The 19,672-nt window shown below is 45.0% G+C and overlaps 1 protein-coding gene and 1 long non-coding RNA gene across 8 annotated transcripts in view; both read left to right on the forward strand.

Annotated features, from left to right (window-relative positions):
* plxna3 (plexin A3) overlaps window positions 1-19,172 on the forward strand; it is a 226,275-nt gene extending 207,103 nt beyond the window's left edge. For 3 of the 6 annotated variants that reach the window (XM_052481722.1, XM_052481726.1, XM_052481727.1), the window contains 9 exons: window positions 4,869-5,028; window positions 6,128-6,231; window positions 6,580-6,676; window positions 12,207-12,397; window positions 12,539-12,708; window positions 13,891-14,103; window positions 14,197-14,347; window positions 14,612-17,914; window positions 17,948-19,172. In XM_052481722.1, the coding sequence (XP_052337682.1) occupies window positions 4,869-5,028; window positions 6,128-6,231; window positions 6,580-6,676; window positions 12,207-12,397; window positions 12,539-12,708; window positions 13,891-14,103; window positions 14,197-14,347; window positions 14,612-14,707 (1,182 nt within the window). In that variant the 3' untranslated portion in view covers window positions 14,708-17,914; window positions 17,948-19,172. The remainder of the gene's footprint in view (window positions 1-4,868; window positions 5,029-6,127; window positions 6,232-6,579; window positions 6,677-12,206; window positions 12,398-12,538; window positions 12,709-13,890; window positions 14,104-14,196; window positions 14,348-14,611; window positions 17,915-17,947) is intronic. The other 3 variants (XM_052481723.1, XM_052481724.1, XM_052481725.1) reach the window with 3 other exon arrangements.
* Window positions 6,780-9,509, forward strand: LOC127912455 (uncharacterized). 2 transcript variants are annotated; one of them, XR_008082800.1, is made up of 3 exons: window positions 6,780-6,977; window positions 8,662-8,925; window positions 9,421-9,509. It is a non-coding gene; the product is annotated as an uncharacterized LOC127912455 (long non-coding RNA). The 2 variants fall into 2 exon arrangements; XR_008082799.1 differs by lacking the exon at window positions 6,780-6,977 and adding an exon at window positions 7,029-7,340.
* Window positions 19,173-19,672: the final 500 nt, after the last annotated feature.

A 19,672-nucleotide genomic window follows, 5' to 3' on the forward strand; every position in this document is an offset into this window, starting at 1 on the left:
GTTCCCGGAGGAGCTCTCTATCTCTGGCCGTAGGGGATCAGATTAGCAGATGCTCCCGGAGGAGCTCTCTATCTCTGGCCGTAGGGGATCAGATTAGCAGATGCTCCCGGAGGAGCTCTCTATCTCTGGCCGTAGGGGATCAGATTAGCAGATGCTCCCGGAGGAACTCTCCATCTCTGGCCGTAGGGGATCAGATTAGCAGATGTTCCCGGAGGAGCTCTCTATCTCTGGCCGTAGGGGATCAGATTAGCAGATGCTCCCGGAGGGGCTCTCCATCTCTGGCCGTAGGGGATCAGATTAGCAGATGCTCCCGGAGGAGCTCTCTATCTCTGGCCGTAGGGGATCAGATTAGCAGATGCTCCCGGAGGAGCTCTCTATCTCTGGCCGTAGGGGATCAGATTAGCAGATGCTCCCGGAGGAGCTCTCTATCTCTGGCCGTAGGGGATCAGATTAGCAGATGTTCCCGGAGGAGCTCTCTATCTCTGGCCGTAGGGGATCATATTAGCAGATGCTCCCGGAGGAGCTCTCCATCTCTGGCCGTAGGGGATCAGATTAGCAGATGTTCTCGGAGGAGCTCTCTATCTCTGGCCGTAGGGGATCTTCAGCACAGGACAACGCTATTCACCTTCATTCACGTCACGGTGATCGCGGCGAGTTGCAATTGTCCTTCTATTTTCAGCAACATTCGCACGACGCAAGCGCATGCAAAAGTGGTACTTTTAGTTGAGCTTGATAGTTTCACACTATCAGAACTGCAGAAAATCCTAAAATTAATCAACATGACAAGCATTATATGAAGAGGGGGCAGTTTTTAAAACAGCAATGTCTTGAAAACCAACCTCTACGTCAATCTGAATGTACCTGTGGAGCCCCATATGACCTGCATCCACCTCATAAAGAAGCAGAGTCTTTACAGAGGCTCTACATAAGGCTAATAGGTGGGGCGGGGCTACATAAGGCTAATAGGTGGGGCGGGGCTACATACGGCTAATAGGTGGGGCGGGGCTACATAAGGCTAATAGGTGGGGCGGGGCTACATATGGCTAATAGGTGGGGCGGGGCTACATAAGGCTAACAGGTGGGGCGGGGCTACATAAGGCTAATAGGTGGGGCGGGGCTACATAAGGCTAATAGGTGGGGCGGGGCTACATAAGGCTAATAGGTGGGGCGGGGCTACATAAGGCTAATAGGTGGGGCGGGGCTACATAAGGCTAATAGGTGGGGCGGGGCTACATACGGCTAATAGGTGGGGCGGGGCTACATAAGGCTAATAGGTGGGGCGGGGCTACATAAGGCTAATAGGTGGGGCGGGGCTACATAAGGCTAATAGGTGGGGCAGGGCTACATAAGGCTAATAGGTGGGGCGGGGCTACATACGGCTAATAGGTGGGCGGGGCTACATAAGGCTAATAGGTGGGGCGGGGCTACATAAGGCTAATAGGTGGGCGGGGCTACATACGGCAAATAGGTGGGGCGGGGCTACATACGGCTAATAGGTGGGGCGGGGCTACATACGGCTAATAGGTGGGCAGGGCTACATAAGGCTAATAGGTGGGGCGGGGCTACATAAGGCTAATAGGTGGGGCGGGGCTACATAAGGCTAATAGGTGGGGCGGGGCTACATAAGGCTAATAGGTGGGCGGGGCTACATAAGGCAAATAGGTGGGCGGGGCTACATACAGCGAATAGGTGTGGCGGGATACATAAGGCAAATAGGTGGGGCTACATAAGGCAATAGGCGGGGCTACATAAGGCAAATAGGTGGGGCGGGGCTTCATAAGGCAATAGGCGGGGCTACATAAGGTGAATAGGTGGGGCGGGCTACATAAGGCAATAGGCGGGGCTACATAAGGCAAATAGGTGGGGCTACATAAGGCAATAGGCGGGGCTACATAAGGCAAATAGGTGGGGCTACATAAGCCAATAGGTGGGGCGGGGCTACATAAGGCAATAGGCGGGGCTACATAAGGCAAATAGGTGGGGCGGGGCTACATGAGGCGAATAGGTGTGGCGGGCTACATAAGGCAAATAGGTGGGGCTACATAAGGCAATAGGCGGGGCTACATAAGGCAAATAGGTGGGGCGGGCTACATAAGGCAAATAGGTGGGGCTACATAAGGCAATAGGCGGGGCTACATAAGGCAATAGGCGGGGCTACATAAGGCAATAGGCGGGGCTACATAAGGCAAATAGGCGGGGCTACATAAGGCAAATAGGTGGGGCTACATAAGCCAATAGGTGGGGCGGGGCTACATAAGGCAAATAGGTGGGGCTACATAAGGCAATAGGCGGGGCTACATAAGGCAAATAGGTGGGGCTACATAAGGCAAATAGGTGGGGCGGGGCTACATAAGGTGAATAGGGTGGCTTTATGCACTGCAGTATTGGATATTCAGACCTGATACTTTAAAGTACTGTGAAGTGGACCAATGGACCGTAGATTCTCAGATCGGATAGATAGGCTTTTACCTCCAAGACTCCAAAAACCATCCCATGTCCAGAACCCTGCTTGACCTTGGACCTCATCAAATGATAAGGATTGTCCTGTTTCTTGAGAATTCCTATAATTTGCTGTGTAATTGGTTTTTAATCACAAATGCCCCACTTATTAACTATTTCAAGTGCATGGAAGGAAATATACTTTGCTAATGATCAGTGAGTGACAGTGGTACAGATGTCTGTGGTACCATGTGCCAGCTGCATACTGTACTAATCACCCAGCACACACCAAAGGTCTCCTCATGGCTGTATATGGACTGGCAGCACGACGTGTACATGCCCAGTATATAAATACATTAGAAAGATCTCTCTCCTCTCTGGTCACAACCTTTGACCTTTTTAGATGGATACTGCACCTTGGTTATTTCAAGAGGCAACATAGGTCACTTAATGGCATCTAGTTGTAGATTGTGTTAAAATGAGAATCAATGCTTTTCCATCAGGGATTCCTCGAGAGCAGAGGTGGAAAGTTCATTTTGCCCTGGGAGCCACATTCGGTCTTCAACGAGGTTCGAAGGGCCGCATTCGGTCTTCAACGAGATTCGGAGGGCCGCATTCGGTCTTCAACGAGGTTCGGAGGGCAGCATTCGGTCTTCAATGAGATTTGGAGGGCCGCATTCGGTCTTCAACGAGGTTCGGAGGGCCGCATTCGATCTTCAACGAGGTCCGGATGGCCGCATTCGGTCTTCAACGAGGTCCGGAGGGCCGCATTCGGTCTTCAACGAGGTCCGGAGGGCCGCGTTCGGTCTTCAACGAGGTTCGGAGGGCCGCATTCGGTCTTCAACGAGGTCCGGAGGGCCGCATTCGGTCTTCAACGAGGTCCGGAGGGCCGCATTCGGTCTTCAACGAGGTCCGGAGGGCCGCATTCGGTCTTCAACGAGGTCCGGAGGGCCGCGTTCGGTCTTCAATGAGGTCCGGAGGGCCGCGTTCGGTCTTCAACGAGGTCCGGAGGGCCGCATTCGGTCTTCAATGAGGTTCGGAGGGCCACATTCGGTCTTCAACGAGGTTCGGAGGGCCGCATTCGGTCTTCAACGAGGTCCGGAGGGCCGCGTTCGGTCTTCAATGAGGTCCGGAGGGCCGCGTTCGGTCTTCAACGAGGTCCGGAGGGCCGCATTCGGTCTTCAATGAGGTTCGGAGGGCCACATTCGGTCTTCAACGAGGTTCGGAGGGCCGCATTCGGTCTTCAACGAGGTTCGGAGGGCCGCATTCGGTCTTCAACGAGGTTCGGAGGGCCGCATTCGGTCTTCAACGAGGTTCGGAGGGCCGCATTCGGTCTTAAACGAGGTTCGGAGGGCCGCACTGAAAAAGTGTTATAAAAAATAGTCCTCTAAACATCTGTTTTGTATTTTTTTGATTCTCCCTGATTGTCTAGCATTTCAGTGATTATTAGTGAGCTGGACACAGTCAAGAAACTGTAGGAATGTAGGTCCATTGTCATTCATCATTTTATTTGGTTTTAGTCATTTTCAAAACACCCGTGGGCCAGATTGGACTCCCAGCCCCGCGAGACGGATTTGGCCTTCAGGCAGTATGTTTGACACCTCTGCTCTAGAGTAAATAGTGCTGAGCACAGAAACCCCGTCAGGCCTGCAGAAAATCATTGTTTGCCGTCTGGCAATCCTGACATAGCAACATGGCACACTAGTTTACAGAAAGACGTTAACCAGTAGACAATACAGAATCTATTAGCTAGGATAGTCACTGTGTAGAGTTTGTATAGGAATTCAGGGGATGGCCTCATTCTGACACCAGTCTTCTATGTTTGTTAATGTGTCAATGCAAGTTGCAAATGAGGCTGAATGCATCTCAATTTGTTATAATGTGAATGCATCTCAATTTGTTATAATGACACTTTACCAAATAGAGCCTGACTTCACTATATTGTAACTGGTTGAGCTGTGAAGGGGTGCCAGAACAGGTCAAATATATTATGTGTTTGCTCTCAATCCTCAATCTCCTCCTTTTAACTATGGCACATTGTGTCATATAAATCTTTGTTTGTAGTTAAATCAATGTCCTCTTGTCAGTTTTCTATTGACCCGAGGATAGCTAAAAAATGTGTCCTCCAGATCGCTTGTAGTCGTCACTGATTTTCTTCAGACAGATAAAATCTTCATTATCGACAATGCAGTTAATATCTCTGGGGGAGACGATTGATAAAACAGCATTTAAAGTGATTCATGAAAAACAAACACCTGAGGAAATTGCAGTCTAAATCTCTCTCTTCAACTGGAAGAATTCCCCTTTAAAGAGACTCAGTGCAGTGCTCTAGTAGTCCTGTCCCCTCTCTGGTACTGACAGCTCTGTGGTTTCTCCCTCCCCAGATAGTTCCTCTAGTCCTGACAGCTCTGTGGTTTCTCTCTCTCCAGACACTGATGTGTATCCCTCCGGAGGGAGAGGCAGGCACCGAGGTCCCGGTGAAGGTGCTGAACTGTGACACGGTCACTCAGGTGAAGGACAAGCTGCTGGACGCTGTGTACAAGGGCATCCCCTACTCCCAGAGACCCCAGGCTGATGATATGGACCTGGGTAAGAACCTACTGTATATATGGATGTCTATAGCAGTGTTTCTTAATCCTGGTCCTGGGGGCCAAAGGGGTCTAGCACTACACAGCTAATTCAAATGATCAACACATCATCAAGATTATTTGGGGGGGAAAGGTGTAACGCCCCCCAAAAAAGAAATCCAGGACCAGGATTAAGAAACACGGGTCTGTGGTTGGTAATAACAGCCTCTTAAGAAACACGGGTCTATGGTAATAACAGCCTCTTAAGAAACACGGGTCTATGGTAATAACAGCCTCTTAAGAAACACGGGTCTGTGGTAATAACAGCCTCTTAAGAAACATGGGTCTGTGGTAATAACAGCCTCTTAAGAAACACGGGTCTGTGGTAATAACAGCCTCTTAAGAAACATGGGTCTGTGGTAATAACAGCCTCTTAAGAAACATGGGTCTGTGGTAATAACAGCCTCTTAAGAAACATGGGTCTATGGTAATAACAGCCTCTTAAGAAACACGGGTCTATAGTAATAACAGCCTCTTAAGAAACATGGGTCTGTGGTAATAACAGCCTCTTAAGAAACACGGGTCTGTGGTAATAACAGCCTCTTAAGAAACACGGGTCTGTGGTAATAACAGCCTCTTAAGAAACATGGGTCTATGGTAATAACAGCCTCTTAAGAAACATGGGTCTGTGGTAATAACAGCCTCTTAAGAAACATGGGTCTGTGGTAATAACAGCCTCTTAAGAAACATGGGTCTATGGTAATAACAGCCTCTTAAGAAACATGGGTCTGTGGTAATAACAGCCTCTTAAGAAACACGGGTCTGTGGTAATAACAGCCTCTTAAGAAACATGGGTCTGTGGTAATAACAGCCTCTTTAAGAAACATGGGTCTGTGGTAATAACAGCCTCTTAAGAAACACGGGTCTGTGGTAATAACAGCCTCGTACAGACATACTCATGTTTACAGTGGGGACCCTGTATGTGAAGGTTTTCTTTATTACTGTGAAGGATTTGCTGTAACTAATTGCAACATTGGCTAGTAGTTATTCCCTGCTGAAACTGAAGATACGGATCATCGCCCAAACCAATCTTCTGTTGTTGTTGTTTTCCATCCTCACAGAGTGGCGACAAGGAAGACTGACGAGAATTATCCTTCAAGATGAGGACGTCACCACAAAGATTGAGAGTGACTGGAAGAGGCTCAACACCCTGGCCCACTACCAGGTCAGACAGCATCACCAGCTGGACACATCCACATAATACTCATCTACATTTCCCAGGGGCGGCAGGGGAGCCTAGTGGTTAGAGTGTTGGACTAGCAACCAGAAGGTTGCAAGTTCAAATCCCTGAGCTGACAAGGTACAAATCTGTCGTTCTGCCCCTGAACAGGCAGTTAACCCACCGTTCCTAGGCCGTCATTGAAAATAAGAATTTGTTCTTAACTGACTTGCCTGGTTAAATAAAGGTAAAATAAAAAAATAAACAAAAATAATAAACAAAGATGAATACAGTCAAATTGATGGTCCTTCATTTGATGATATATGATTAAAGATCTCTCTCCTCCACCTCCAGGTGGCAGATGGGTCTTTGGTAGCCTTGGTCCAGAAGCAGGTCTCTGCCTACAACATCGCCAACTCCTTTACATTCACCCGCTCTCTGAGCCGTTATGGTACGTATTAATGAACCTCTCTGAGCCGTTATGGTAGGTATTAATGACCCTCTCTGAGCCGTTATGGTAGGTATTAATGACCCTCTCTGAGCCGTTATGGTAGGTATTAATGACCCTCTCTGAGCCGTTATGGTAGGTATTAATGAACCTCTCTGAGCCGTTATGGTACGTATTAATGAACCTCTCTGAGCCGTTATGGTAGGTATTAATGAACCTCTCTGAGCCGTTATGGTACGTATTAATGAACCTCTCTGAGCCGTTATGGTACGTATTAATGACCCTCTCTGAGCCGTTATGGTAGGTATTAATGAACCTCTCTGAGCCGTTATGGTACGTATTAATGAACCTCTCTGAGCCGTTATGGTAGGTATTAATGAACCTCTCTGAGCCGTTATGGTAGGTATTAATGACCCTCTCTGAGCCGTTATGGTAGGTATTAATGAACCTCTCTGAGCCGTTATGGTAGGTATTAATGACCCTCTCTGAGCCGTTATGGTAGGTATTAATGAACCTCTCTGAGCCGTTATGGTACGTATTAATGAACCTCTCTGAGCCGTTATGGTAGGTATTAATGAACCTCTCTGAGCCGTTATGGTACGTATTAATGAACCTCTCTGAGCCGTTATGGTACGTATTAATGACCCTCTCTGAGCCGTTATGGTAGGTATTAATGAACCTCTCTGAGCCGTTATGGTACGTATTAATGAACCTCTCTGAGCCGTTATGGTAGGTATTAATGACCCTCTCTGAGCCGTTATGGTAGGTATTAATGAACCTCTCTGAGCCGTTATGGTACGTATTAATGAACCTCTCTGAGCCGTTATGGTAGGTATTAATGAACCTCTCTGAGCCGTTATGGTAGGTATTAATGACCCTCTCTGAGCCGTTATGGTACGTATTAATGAACCTCTCTGAGCCGTTATGATACGTATTAATGACCCTCTCTGAGCCGTTATGGTAGGTATTAATGAACCTCTCTGAGCCGTTATGGTAGGTATTAATGACCCTCTCTGAGCCGTTATGGTAGGTATTAATGAACCTCTCTGAGCCGTTATGGTAGGTATTAATGAACCTCTCTGAGCCATTATGGTAGGTATTAATGAACCTCTCTGAGCCGTTATGGTAGGTATTAATGACCCTCTCTGAGCCGTTATGGTAGATATTAATGACCCTCTCTGAGCCGTTATGGTAGGTATTAATGACCCTCTCTGAGCCGTTATGATACGTATTAATGAACCTCTCTGAGCCGTTATGGTAGGTATTAATGACCCTCTCTGAGCCGTTATGATACGTATTAATGAACCTCTCTGAGCCGTTATGGTAGGTATTAATGACCCTCTCTGAGCCGTTATGGTAGGTATTAATGACCCTCTCTGAGCCGTTATGGTACGTATTAATGAACCTCTCTGAGCCGTTATGGTACGTATTAATGAACCTCTCTGAGCCGTTATGGTACGTATTAATGAACCTCTCTGAGCCGTTATGGTACGTATTAATGAACCTCTCTGAGCCGTTATGGTACGTATTAATGAACCTCTCTGAGCCGTTATGGTACGTATTAATGAACCTCTCTGAGCCGTTATGGTAGGTATTAATGACCCTCTCTGAGCCGTTATGGTAGGTATTAATGACCCTCTCTGAGCCGTTATGGTACGTATTAATGAACCTCTCTGAGCCGTTATGGTAGGTATTAATGAACCTCTCTGAGCCGTTATGGTAGGTATTAATGAACCTCTCTGAGCCGTTATGGTACGTATTAATGAACCTCTCTGAGCCGTTATGGTAGGTATTAATGACCCTCTCTGAGCCGTTATGGTAGGTATTAATGAACCTCTCTGAGCCGTTATGGTACGTATTAATGAACCTCTCTGAGCCGTTATGGTAGGTATTAATGAACCTCTCTGAGCCGTTATGGTACGTATTAATGAACCTCTCTGAGCCGTTATGGTAGGTATTAATGAACCTCTCTGAGCCGATTATGGTAGGTATTAATGAACCTCTCTGAGCCGTTATGGTAGGTATTAATGAACCTCTCTGAGCCGTTATGATACGTATTAATGAACCTCTCTGAGCCGTTACGGTACGTATTAATGAACCTCTCTGAGCCGTTATGGTAGGTATTAATGAACCTCTCTGAGCCGTTATGGTAGGTATTAATGAACCTCTCTGAGCCGTTATGGTAGGTATTAATGAACCTCTCTGAGCCGTTATGATACGTATTAATGAACCTCTCTGAGCCGTTACGGTACGTATTAATGAATCTCTCTGAGCCGTTATGGTAGGTATTAATGAACCTCTCTGAGCCGTTATGGTAGGTATTAATGAACCTCTCTGAGCCGTTATGGTACGTATTAATGCCCCTCTCTGAGCCGTTATGGTAGGTATTAATGACCCTCTCTGAGCCGTTATGGTAGGTATTAATGACCCTCTCTGAGCCGTTATGGTAGGTATTAATGAACCTCTCTGAGCCGTTATGGTACGTATTAATGAACCTCTCTGAGCCGTTATGGTAGGTATTAATGAACCTCTCTGAGCCGTTAGGGTACGTATTAATGACCCTCTCTGAGCCGTTATGGTAGGTATTAATGAACCTCTCTGAGCCGTTATGGTAGTTATTAATGACCCTCTCTGAGCCGTTAGGGTACGTATTAATGAACCTCTCTGAGCCGTTATGGTAGGTATTAATGACCCTCTCTGAGCCGTTATGGTAGGTATTAATGACCCTCTCTGAGCCGTTATGGTAGGTATTAATGACCCTCTCTGAGCCGTTATGGTACGTATTAATGACCCTCTCTGAGCCGTTATGGTAGGTATTAATGAACCTCTCTGAGCCGTTATGGTAGGTATTAATGAACCTCTCTGAGCCGTTATGGTAGGTATTAATGAACCTCTCTGAGCCGTTATGGTAGGTATTAATGAACCTCTCTGAGCCGTTATGGTAGGTATTAATGAACCTCTCTGAGCCGTTATTGTACGTATTAATGAACCTCTCTGAGCCGTTATGGTAGGTATTAATGAACCTCTCTGAGCCGTTATGGTAGGTATTAATGACCCTCTCTGAGCCGTTATGGTACGTATTAATGAACCTCTCTGAGCCGTTATGGTACGTATTAATGACCCTCTCTGAGCCGTTATGGTACGTATTAATGAACCTCTCTGAGCCGTTATGGTACGTATTAATGAACCTCTCTGAGCCGTTATGGTAGGTATTAATGAACCTCTCTGAGCCGTTAGGGTACGTATTAATGAACCTCTCTGAGCCGTTATGGTACGTATTAATGACCCTCTCTGAGCCGTTATGGTACGTATTAATGAACCTCTCTGAGCCGTTATGGTACGTATTAATGAACCTCTCTGAGCCGTTATGGTAGGTATTAATGAACCTCTCTGAGCCGTTATGGTAGGTATTAATGAACCTCTCTGAGCTGTTATGGTACGTATTAATGAACCTCTCTGAGCCGTTATGGTACGTATTAATGAACCTCTCTGAGCCGTTATGGTAGGTATTAATGAACCTCTCTGAGCCGTTATGGTACGTATTAATGAACCTCTCTGAGCCGTTAGGGTACGTATTAATGACCCTCTGAGCCGTTATGGTAGGTATTAATGACCCTCTCTGAGCCGTTATGGTAGGTATTAATGAACCTCTCTGAGCTGTTATGGTACGTATTAATGAACCTCTCTGAGCCGTTAGGGTAGGTATTAATGAACCTCTCTGAGCCGTTATGGTACGTATTAATGAACCTCTCTGAGCCGTTATGGTACGTATTAATGAACCTCTCTGAGCCGTTATGGTAGATATTAATGACCCTCTCTGAGCCGTTATGGTAGGTATTAATGACCCTCTCTGAGCCGTTATGGTACGTATTAATGACCCTCTCTGAGCCGTTAGGGTACGTATTAATGAACCTCTCTGAGCCGTTATGGTAGGTATTAATGAACCTCTCTGAGCCGTTATGGTAGGTATTAATGAACCTCTCTGAGCCGTTATGGTACGTATTAATGAACCTCTCTGAGCCGTTATGGTAGGTATTAATGAACCTCTCTGAGCCGTTAGGGTACGTATTAATGAACCTCTCTGAGCCGTTATGGTAGGTATTAATGAACCTCTCTGAGCCGTTAGGGTACGTATTAATGAACCTCTCTGAGCCGTTATGATACGTATTAATGAACCTCTCTGAGCCGTTATGGTACGTATTAATGAACCTCTCTGAGCCGTTATGATACGTATTAATGAACCTCTCTGAGCCGTTATGGTAGGTATTAATGACCCTCTCTGAGCCGTTATGGTAGGTATTAATGACCCTCTCTGAGCCGTTATGGTACGTATTAATGAACCTCTCTGAGCCGTTATGGTACGTATTAATGACCCTCTCTGAGCCGTTATGGTAGGTATTAATGACCCTCTCTGAGCCGTTATGGTAGGTATTAATGAACCTCTCTGAGCCGTTATGGTAGGTATTAATGACCCTCTCTGAGCCGTTATGGTAGGTATTAATGAACCTCTCTGAGCCGTTATGGTACGTATTAATGAACCTCTCTGAGCCGTTATGGTACGTATTAATGACCCTCTCTGAGCCGTTATGGTAGGTATTAATGAACCTCTCTGAGCCGTTATGGTACGTATTAATGAACCTCTCTGAGCCGTTATGGTACGTATTAATGAACCTCTCTGAGCCGTTATGGTACGTATTAATGACCCTCTCTGAGCCGTTATGGTAGGTATTAATGAACCTCTCTGAGCCGTTATGGTAGGTTATAATGACCCTCTCTGAGCCGTTATGGTAGGTTATAATGACCCTCTCTGAGCCGTTATGGTAGGTATTAATGACCCTCTCTGAGCCGTTATGGTAGGTATTAATGAACCTCTCTGAGCCGTTATGGTACGTATTAATGAACCTCTCTGAGCCGTTATGGTAGGTATTAATGAACCTCTCTGAGCCGTTATGGTAGGTATTAATGAACCTCTCTGAGCCGTTATGGTAGGTATTAATGAACCTCTCTGAGCCGTTATGGTAGGTATTAATGAACCTCTCTGAGCCGTTATGGTAGGTATTAATGAACCTCTCTGAGCCGTTATGGTAGGTATTAATGAACCTCTCTGAGCCGTTATGGTAGGTATTAATGAACCTCTCTGAGCCGTTATGGTAGGTATTAATGAACCTCTCTGAGCCGTTATGGTAGGTATTAATGACCCTCTCTGAGCCGTTATGGTAGGTATTAATGAACCTCTCTGAGCCGTTATGGTAGGTATTAATGAACCTCTCTGAGCCGTTATGGTAGGTATTAATGACCCTCTCTGAGCCGTTATGGTACGTATTAATGAACCTCTCTGAGCCGTTATGGTACGTATTAATGAACCTCTCTGAGCCGTTATGGTAGGTATTAATGAACCTCTCTGAGCCGTTATGGTAGGTATTAATGACCCTCTCTGAGCCGTTATGGTACGTATTAATGACCCTTTCAGTTTTTCAATACCTACTGTATGAAAGCCCAGCCTCTTACAGTATCTGTGTTGTTGTGTTTCCAGAGAGTCTCCTGAGGACGTCCAGCAGCCCAGACAGCCTGCGCTCCCGGGCCCCCATGATCACCCCTGACCAGGAGACTGGCACCAAGCTTTGGCACCTGGTCAAGAATCACGAGCACGCTGACCAACGGGAGGGCGACCGCGGCAGCAAGATGGTGTCTGAGATCTATCTCACCCGCCTACTGGCTACCAAGGTCTCTTCTCGTTGTAGTCTGTTAATTGAACTGTGTATTTTAGTGGATTGTCTCATAATGTGTCATGATAATGTATTGTTGCCAGGCACACGTTCCTATCTTGGACTCTGTGTTGACACCGTTTGTCTGATCACCATACAGGGAACTCTGCAGAAGTTTGTGGATGACCTTTTTGAGACGGTGTTCAGCACGGCCCACCGCGGCAGTGCCCTCCCTCTGGCCATCAAGTACATGTTTGACTTCCTGGATGAGCAGGCTGACAAGAGGCAGATCACTGACCCTGATGTCCGTCACACCTGGAAGAGTAACTGGTAAGCACAGAGTGTTCCTGATAGCTGCCCTCTAGTGGACTCATGGGTGGAATGTTATTAATATTGTTCATCATCATTGGCCTCCCGGGTGGCGCAGTGGTTAAGGGCGCTGTACTGCAGCGCCAGCTGTGCCACCAGAGACTCCTGTGGCGGGCCGGGCGCAGTGCGCGCTAACCAGGTTGCCAGGTGTACGGTGTTTCCTCTGACACATTGGTGCTGCTGGCTTCCGGGTTGGATGAGCGCTGTGTTAAGAAGCAGTGCGGCTTGGTTTGGGTTGTGTATCGGAGGACGCATGACTTTCAACCTTTGTCTCTCCCGAGCCCGTTGCCAGGTGCACGTGTAACCGGTGCTGTACTGCACCGCTGTAACTCTGCATTGTGTGTGGTTGATTGAGACTATAGACATGGACTTTGGAGACCAGGTAGTTTTAATCAAGCAGAACTGACTCTCTGCATCCTGCATCTGCATCCAAAAGGAAACAAAACATTTGTAGAGCCACATCTGTTCTGAGAATCGTCGCCTCTCTCTCAGTGCATCAAAATGATTTTCGAATATAAAAATGTATACACTCTCACCTTATTATACATAACATATTTTACATAGATAAAACCACATCCCTGCATCCAAAAGGAAATAAAACATTTGTAGAGCACATCTGTTCTGAGAATCCTCGCCTCTTTCTACAACAGATGCACAATAGGAGGGACTGGGATCATTCCAGGAGCCATCGTTCACACATACAGTAGCCTGCTATTACCTTCGCTAGCTATTAACCACATGTTGAATTCAGAATATTGATATCATCCTAAAAAGTATCAATTACAAGTGCATCTTTACAATGAGTAACCTCTAAATATACATCATTATTCATGAACAAAACACTGTGTGTGACTTTGTACTTAAAAGAATCAAACTTTTCTGTGCGCTTACTAAAAAATATTTCGGACCTGACTAAAACGTAACACAAGGAAATTCATACGATTTTACCAAACTGTACCATGTGTGACTATGACTGCTTTTAGTGCCTGAACTATTTGAGTAGTTTTTAAAATCTGTATTTTGGATTGTCAACTATTGCATCAAGTGACACTCCAATACCAACTGTAACTCTTAAGATTCACCTGTAATGGTCCCATCTTTTTCTTCCTCTCTCTCTTTCTCTCCCTTCTCTCTGTCTGACAGTCTCCCCCTGCGGTTCTGGGTGAACGTGATCAAGAACCCCCAGTTTGTCTTTGACATCCACAAGAGCAGCATCACAGACGCCTGTCTGTCTGTGGTGGCCCAGACCTTCATGGACTCCTGCTCCACCTCAGAGCACCGCCTGGGCAAGGACTCTCCCTCCAACAAGCTGCTGTACGCTAAAGACATCCCCAACTACAAGAGCTGGGTGGAGAGGTACACTTTCAGTTACCTTATTTGCTGTCATATTTAATTTTCTCTCAAAGAGTCTTAACACTGAGCGCTCTTGTATCTCTTTGCTTGTGTCAGGTACTACAGAGATATCAGTAAGATGCCTACCATCAGTGACCAGGACATGGATGCCTATCTGGTGGAGCAGTCTCGTCTCCATGGCACCGAGTTCAACACTCTCAGTGCTCTCAGTGAGCTCTACTTCTACATTAACAAGTACAAAGAGGAGGTAGGAGACACGGACCAACTCTGTTCTTTATTTGACCTCAGATTCTAAAAGTGTACATAATGTACACTGAAATAAAATCTTGTTGTATTTTACAGTAACTTACTGGTAGTCAGTTACCTGTAAGTTACTTTTTTTTTTATAATACAGTATGTTACCATTAAGTTACCGTAAAATCAACAGGATTTTTTACACTGTGATACCGAAATGTAATGCAATAAACTTGTTAATGTTGAGAGAAAAAAATGATCTCACTTTTCTGTTCAGATTTTGACTGCACTAGACAGGGATGGGTACTGCCGCAAACACAAGCTGCGACACAAACTGGAACAAGCCATTAACCTGATGTCGGGCAGCAGCTGAGGACAGAGGATGGAACAGGGGGTCGGGGGTCGGGGAGAGAAGTGGGAAATGGGGGTTTGGTTGAACTGGTGAACGGACCTGTGTTGGAGCATCCACGGCTTGTGCAATTAAAAAGGGGGACATAAGACACTGGACAATCAACACAACGAACCACAGCACATTGAGCCCAATGTCTACAGACCAGATTCTGTGCCCAATATCCTCACTCTCTCAAACCTCTACCTGCCATTGCCAGTGAGACATTCTGAGTAGTTTTTTTCTCCACACTGGCCTTTTCAATGGCAGACTCTAGTAACTGCCTAATCTAATGGAAGAGGACTTCTGTGGATAACTACCAGATTCATTCCAATAGAGGCATACAGTAAGTTGCCTTGGAAACTGTGCTGAACTGCCAAGCTAGTGCCATGGGAAGAGTAGCTTTTGGTCTGCGATAATAATTGTACAAAATGCTGAAAAGTAACATTTAGGTGTGGACTGTAGATTTGATCTTGAAATGTATGGGTTTTACCACAAGTATGGTAAGGTACAAGTAGTAGACTATAACCTCAAAGCCCCCAAAGGAAAGCCTCGAGGTTCTGTTTTGTTGTGTTAGGGTTGGAGTTTCAATGCTAGTACGTGATGAAGGAGGAAGGCAGTGTATGGCCAAAAGACACCAAATTCTAGAAGCATCAGAGGCCTGATTAAGTGACATAAATTGAGGGGTGTGTTGGGGCTGAGGGGTGGCCATCCCCCTCGTCTCTCAAATGCCATAGCTACAAAGCGCCTTTCTCTTTTTACTTTGTATTCGGGCCAAATGGATGTTTGCTGATGGCTCAGAGTCCAGAGTTTTAAAGCTTGCCTTTTGTGTTGCAGTCAAGCAGGAAGTGAAGCCCTTTCCTCATGGACGTTCCACCCTAGTGACTGTCCAGCTAATTGTACTTAGTTCATTGTTTTAGTCTGCTCCTCTGTGAATCTGATCTGTCAGGGTCCCAGGGGTTCCCGTCCAGAACTCAGGGCTACTGCTGTCGTGGAAACAACCCGTATAACCCATATCAAACATCCTAAAAGTAGTTGATCCATTAACAGCAATAGGTCTAGTAATAAAACAGCCAGCCATGTTTCATTAGATTACACACCAAAAAGACACAGTTCCCGTTAGAGACTCTCTATCTTACGATAATCGTTCTGTGAAAATAGTCTTTCTCTTCCCGATGTTTTGCCATTATTACAAATGACAGCTTAATGTGTAACGCAACACCAAACACAACAGACGGGATAACAGGATAGATTTTTATGTTTTAAATGCTGTCTAAATAAAATACTTGCTTATGTGTTCACTTCTGGTAGGTCATCCATGGTAGTTTATGGGGGGGGGAGCCTCTATTTGCTGCCTATGTTATCATTACCATACTAGGCACTGTTCAGAAGAAGAGAGAGGTTACTGTGTTGAATACTGATTTCCAACCCAGGAGACCTTCATCCTTCATTTTGTTTACCCTACGGTCCCATAGAGCCAGTAGCAGTAAGCCGATCTGTAGGTTCTGATCAGATGGTAAATGGCCATTTTCTCTGTTGACTCCTTCCACGACAGACAGTAGAAGCTCTGTATTTTTCAGTAGTGGTGCAGCAGCTGACTGTACACACACCCATGTCCTCTCTCTGCTGGGAGGAAACGCAGTCTGGTAGGCTTATACCTGAATATTATTTGAGTACATTTACATGGTTCTGAGTTCAGTCCTCTCCAACAATTAAGTATTTATTGTTTTGCCTTTATTTATTTCATATTTATTTTCATTTTACACAAGAATGAAAACTCTTGTTTTGTACAGTGTTTGACTGAACGTGCCTGAACACAGTTGATGTCCTCTGTACTACAGGTATACTGTATATGTCAAGTCTCTAACACCATTGCAAGAGTCTTTTCAATGCCAATTCACACACAGGACCGGGTTCATTTAGGATACATTCGTACATTCAGTAAATAACAGCATTCCTTCACATCCATAACTGAAAAAGAAGACTGTGATCGCTACATCACGTGTTCAGTGACAACCGTGAGGAATGCAGACAGACCAAAGGAGGCACAGGGAAGAATCAAATGATCACTCTCTTGTCTTTGGGTTGAATAATGCCATTCGGCTTGACCCACACATTACAATACATTGTTAACCATAGATTCTATCATGTTTTACATTTCAGGTACAAACACATCTTTAAAATATTTGTTCATTGAATAGGATAAAGCCTCAAATTACAATGTTCTCCCATAACTAATGGAAGACATATGTATTTCTACTACTAAAACCCAGAGGTTTGTGGTAGTCCAAATCCTGAATACAAATTCAGTATATCTAACAGTTCTTTTTATCCATCAAGTCCCCAAAGATTAAATACAATTTAGTAAATGAAACCAATACTTTGGTTTATCAATGTACAGGTGTTAACCCTTCTAGAGTCTAGATGCTGGGTGTTGTTTTGCGTTGGGACCTTAAACACAGTGACGCTCTGTTTTCTATGTAGATTAAATGGCTCTGAAACTAACTAATTACTGTAGAATAATTAGGCTTGCTTATCAGTCCAGGAGCGAAAGAGCCATTAGTATACCTTTTCAAAACCCATTAAATCCACACCAGAAGAAATACTTATTTTTCTCCATGGAAGATACATATTGTAGATAAGCACCAAATCAATTTAGAATTTGGCCTTGGAACTCTGAGCGAAATACATTCTCAAATCAAACTGGAGCTCATTAGCATGTTAAGAGCTGCAGGAGGATAATTAAGGATAATAGGTTTCACATCCTGGTGTTATTTTAGTGCAGAGAAATGGGGTCAGTGTATCTGGATCTATAGGTCTGGTGTGGATCTCACCGTCCACTGTGTGTGAAAAGGACTCCGTCAGAAATGACTGGCAGCTTGCCAGAGCTGCCCTGTCAGCATTGCAGGTGTGTTACAGGTATCAACGCTATGTTTGAGCCTCTTTCTACAATTATAGCTTATCATAAATCTGAAAGAGAACATCTTGAATTTTGACTTAGTACCTCTTGGTTAACGCCATTTCATAGGGTTTGAAACTGGTTAAAATAGTAAGTGCAACACGGTATCAGGTTTCTTGGGTGAAATCTGTAATCGTATCCAAAGTAGGCCTACAGTTTGGCTACCTGCCATACGTCACTTGTAAACTAGTGAGGGCCAGGTGATTGGGCTGTGGAACTCAGAGCCACTGCAGGTGATTGGGCTGTGGAACTTAGAGCCACTGCAGGTGATTGGGCTGTGGAACTCAGAGCCACTGCAGGTGATTGGGCTGTGGAACTCAGAGCCACTGCAGGTGATTGGGCTGTGGAACTCAGAGCCACTGCAGGTGATTGGGCTGTGGAACTCAGAGCCACTGCAGGTGATTGGGCTGTGGAACTCAGAGCCACTGCAGGTGATTGGGCTGTGGAACTCAGAGCCACTGCAGGTGATTGGGCTGTGGAACTCAGAGCCACTGCAGGTGATTGGGCTGTGGAACTCAGAGCCACTGCAGGTGATTGGGCTGTGGAACTCAGAGCCACTGCAGGTGATTGGGCTGTGGAACTCAGAGCCACTGCAGGTGATTGGGCTGTGGAACTCAGAGCCACTGCAGGTGATTGGGCTGTGGAACTCAGAGCCACTGCAGGTGATTGGGCTGTGGAACTCAGAGCCACTGCAGGTGATTGGGCTGTGGAACTCAGAGCCACTGCAGGTGATTGGGCTGTGGAACTCAGAGCCACTGCAGGTGATTGGGCTGTGGAACTCAGAGCCACTGCAGGTGATTGGGCTGTGGAACTCAGAGCCACTGCAGGTGATTGGGCTGTGGAACTCAGAGCCACTGCAGACACGTCAGTACGTCTGGTTTTGTAATGTTGTATAAACAGGAAGATAAAAAAGCACCTGTAACATGTAAGGAAGAAAAGAGTGAGTGCAAACCTGTGATGTTTCTAAGTAGATACTGTAGAACTATTACATTATAGTCTGTGTTCTAGTAAAAAACAAAAACATTTGTCTCAGATAAATTGATTCTAATTTATTTGTTGGTTTTGTCTGTTTATCCCAAATGTTTTAATCGATTTAACGTAACAAACTTGTTTACAGCTTCAAAGATATATGGAATTTATTAACTTAGTCTGAAGAGGAAGTAGCTTTGTGACTGACTGGCTGATTGACTGACTGATGATTGCTCTGCCTAGTCCTTAATTCTATATAAATATATAAATATATTTTGTATAATTATTTGTTTAAAATGTTTCTTTCTAAATTATTGTTTTTGGTTTTATATTTTATTTTGTTACTTTGAAGGAGTAGGAATGAGTCCTTTAAAACGCTGGCTACAATGAAGTGTTTTGTATATATTTGCACTTTTTTTTTTACTGTCGGAGAGGTTTTTGAAAGATTGGATTCTAACTTAATGTTGAAATGACAAGCATGGTGTTTCGTTTTGCTAATTAAAATATGTGGATGATGCTGTATGTTCTTGAATGTTTCATTTGTGTACTATCCTCCAGGATTATTTTCTCTGAACAACTCAATGTTTGAATTCAAATAAAGGCAAGTGTTTTAGTAAAATATCCACACAAATTATCCAAAGTGGACCCCGTATGTTATCTTCAGTATCCTTACTTTGCTCCTTAAGTACTTAAACTAATGTTGCAACACTAACAGATAGATCAGATCACAGTCCGAGAATGTTACGTTTGAAATTATCAGTGGTGATGTGAGAATGTTACATTTGAGCATGTAATCTGAAACCTATTTTTAGAGGATTGCAGTTATCTATCCCATCAGATTACCATCTCTCTATCATGAAAGGAGGATATGGTGCTTTCTTTTCTGACTCACTGGATTAAAAACAGAAGATTTAGTAAACACCTCCAGCAATTCATCTTAGATCAGAGGGAGAGATGCGATTGCAGACAGTTTTATGTACAGGGATTTCCATATTCACACATAATAAAAAACACATTCAAGA

Source organism: Oncorhynchus keta, chromosome 27 (genome assembly GCF_023373465.1).
Source record: "Oncorhynchus keta strain PuntledgeMale-10-30-2019 chromosome 27, Oket_V2, whole genome shotgun sequence".
NCBI classification, from domain to species: Eukaryota; Metazoa; Chordata; class Actinopteri; order Salmoniformes; family Salmonidae; genus Oncorhynchus; species Oncorhynchus keta.